General features: G+C 55.1%; 1 protein-coding gene across 1 annotated transcript; it reads right to left on the reverse strand.

Annotated features, from left to right (window-relative positions):
• Positions 1–663: 663 nt before the first annotated feature.
• LOC135105018 (uncharacterized) lies at positions 664–2,787 on the reverse strand. Its single transcript, XM_064012903.1, has 2 exons — positions 2,029–2,787; positions 664–1,986 (listed from the first exon to the last, which is right to left on the reverse strand). The coding sequence occupies exons 1-2, from the start codon at positions 2,086–2,088 to the stop codon at positions 664–666; spliced, it is 1,383 nt and encodes a 460-aa protein (XP_063868973.1). The 5' UTR covers positions 2,089–2,787.
• Between the last annotated feature and the right edge of the window lie 281 nt (positions 2,788–3,068).

Below are 3,068 nucleotides of genomic sequence, written 5' to 3' on the forward strand. Positions count from 1 at the left end.
AGACATCTGCATACAGAGTCAGCACTTCCTTCACCTCGTCCACCTGTTCCCCAGACAGGCATGCCGAACTCCTCTGCAATAGATCCTGCAGATGAGGTGGAACCCCAGTGCTACTCCCTTGCATGTCCTCGCAATGACCTTCCGGGTCCATAGTCGTCTGTACACCTTCACACTCTTCCAACCCTTGACTTTCCTCCTTCTGTTCCTTACTGAGACGGCAGCGGTGGCTAGCTTCGGGTAGGGACGCAGTATGGGCTCGGTGAGTTTCAATTGAAGCTTCACACTCCTCTGCGTCAACACCGCCCTCTTGTAGCGGCACCACACTACCTCTGACCGACATAGTCATTTCCCCGAAGTCCAGCACCGCCCTGCTCTGCTTCAGGTAGTCTAGGCCGAGCAAGTTCTCCCCGACGTCCGCTACAAAGACGGGAAGATGCTCCTCCGTGCTGCCAACCGCAATCCTGGCATGCACTGGTCCCCTCAGCTGTGTGCAGTGCCCTGTAATACCACACAGTTGTTGCTGGGCCACCGGGGGCTGTCCAGTTGCCACCACCCCGTCCTGCACGAAGGTACGTTCCGCGCCCGAGTCCACAGTGAGGCAGCAAGATTTGCCATCCACTTGCCCGCCCACCTGCACTGTCCGGGCACCCTCGGCGCGGCAACTTAGGCGGACTGGGGTCTCTGGCTCTCTGGCTGGCGCTCGACCCCTTCCACCAGCCTCTTTCCGTTTCCCCCAGCCTCCTTGCTATCCCTGGGAGAGACGAGGGCACACTCTGCCGTCTTGTGCCCCTGACCGCAGTTCCAACAACAGGGTTTGTACTGGTACTGCCCTGCTCTGCCGTTGACAGCCTTTCCGCTACTCGATCCCTGCGGGCAGTACCTCTTGGTGTGCCCCTGCTGCCCGCAAGAGTAGCACTTACCCCTGAACTCACCTAGGGGCGGTGAAGGGCTAGAGTAGGCCTTCTGCACGGCCCCTTTCCTTGCCTTCACTCTCTGCGGGACATAATTCCCGCTGGGTCGCTCCCGCGTCGTCCGGAGAAATGACTCCATCTCCAGGCCCCTCGCCAGGGCCTCCTGAAGGTCCTTGGGGTGTGCCTGCTGGACGTATATCCTCAGTTGTTGGTTATCGATGGCATCAACGAACTGATCCCGCAGGAGAATGGTGATCATCTCCTCACTGGCCTCCGGGTACGCACGCCGCACCAGCACCTCCAAATCCTGCGCCAGGCGTGTCAGGGTCTCCCCCGGGCCTCGTAACCTGGCCCGGAACCTTGTCCTGAACACCTCGGTTTGGTGCTGGTACCCGTACCTCCTCTCCAGTGTCGCCGTCACTTTACTATACGAGCACCGCTGGGCAGCTGGCAGCTGGTTCAAGACTTCTAATGCCGGTCCTTTGAGTGCCCACACCAGCTGCATGGCCATCTCAGGGCGACTCCACTGGCGGGCACTGGCCAAGAGCTCGAACTGTGTCTTATACGCTTCCCAAGACACTGTTCCATCGAACTCCTGTGGCCGGCGCCTCGTCCCGTCCTTCAGCCTCCGTGACGTGGAGCTGGCAGCAGAGGGGTACGACTTTACTGAGGCTAGCGGGGATGGTGGAGGTGATAAGACGTTTACAGGAGAGCGTAGGGGAGACGGTATCACCTTGGCCAATGGAGAAAGGCTGTTTAGGCTTCCGTGACAACTATTATCCTCCTCCCCTTCGTCACTCCCCCCCTCAGTCTCACTAGCACGCCCACTTGACCGGAACAGCGTGCCTTTATGCTGAGAGAGTACAGGAGGCGCCTGTGCCGCCACAACCTCATCCACATATCTCCTCAGTTCACTGGCCGCTTTTTCCACCTCTCCCTTCACCTGATCCTTGGTGAACACTTCACTTAACACCTCGTCTTTAACCCGTGAACACTCCTCCTTCACGAGCCCCATAACCTCCTTAAATACACGGTCTACACTGCTCGTCACCGCTTGCAACTCAGCATGCTGTACCTCTCCCTGCGCCTTCAGGGCACTCATCTCAGCATGCTGTACCTCTCCCTGCGCCTTCAGGGCACTCATAACATCCGCTAGTGTGATTTCTTTCGCCGCCATGCTGACTTAATTACTGTAAGGCACCGTAACTTAACACAACACGCAGCTTACCATGGCAAAACACACTGCACCGTCCGCCCGCCCGCTGCGATCCACAAGTACGTTACCCGTACCACCGCTGCTCGCCTCCCCTGTCCAATACACACGCACACTCGGTAACACACCGCGACGCACACAGTTAGCACTTAACTCATCCCACTCCTGACACCACTGTAACTTCACCACCCCGTGGGCAGTCACACTTACACTTTTAGGGTCCGGTGCTTCCTGCATACGTGACGGTGAACTTACCCTGCGGCGCTCCGTGTTCTCCCCTGGCTCCCCTCAGAAGGCGAGTAGTAAAACACACTTGTGGCTTCTGGCCCTCTATTCTCCGTTGCTCACACTACACAGTAGTCCTATGCTGTAGCTCGGCACCCCGGGCCTCTTGTCGACCCTCGGAAGGCTTCTTGACGCCTCGCTCCAGCTCACAAAGGAACATACAAGTACAGAAGGCAGTGTCGGCGACGCGCGGGCTTTCTTCCCTCACCAGTGTTCTCCCGCCACTCTGTCTCCCAAACTGTTCCGCCACCAATCCCAGGGCTGCTACACGTCACGTGATACTCCCGAGCCCCAGGGTAGGCGGCCGGCGAGGTGACGTAGTGTGACGTCATCCTCCACTTCAGCTGGGACTCAGTCTGGGTATCTTCATGATCTTGCCCTCTCGTGACAATATATATATATATATATATATATATATATATATATATATATATATATATATATATATATATATATATATATATATATATATATATATATATATATATATATTTTTTTTTTTTTTTTTTTTTTTTTTTTTCCTTCATAAGGAAAGTTTCTCAGCCGAGGTGTTATTTTAGTTGTACTTTTTTTTGTGGGGGGGTCGGGGGGTGATATGGGAACCAAAACTACTGTACTGAAACTAGGATCGATCCAGCGAATTATGTACTTTTAAAGTA

This window comes from Scylla paramamosain, chromosome 11 (genome assembly GCF_035594125.1).
Source record: "Scylla paramamosain isolate STU-SP2022 chromosome 11, ASM3559412v1, whole genome shotgun sequence".
NCBI classification, from domain to species: Eukaryota; Metazoa; Arthropoda; class Malacostraca; order Decapoda; family Portunidae; genus Scylla; species Scylla paramamosain.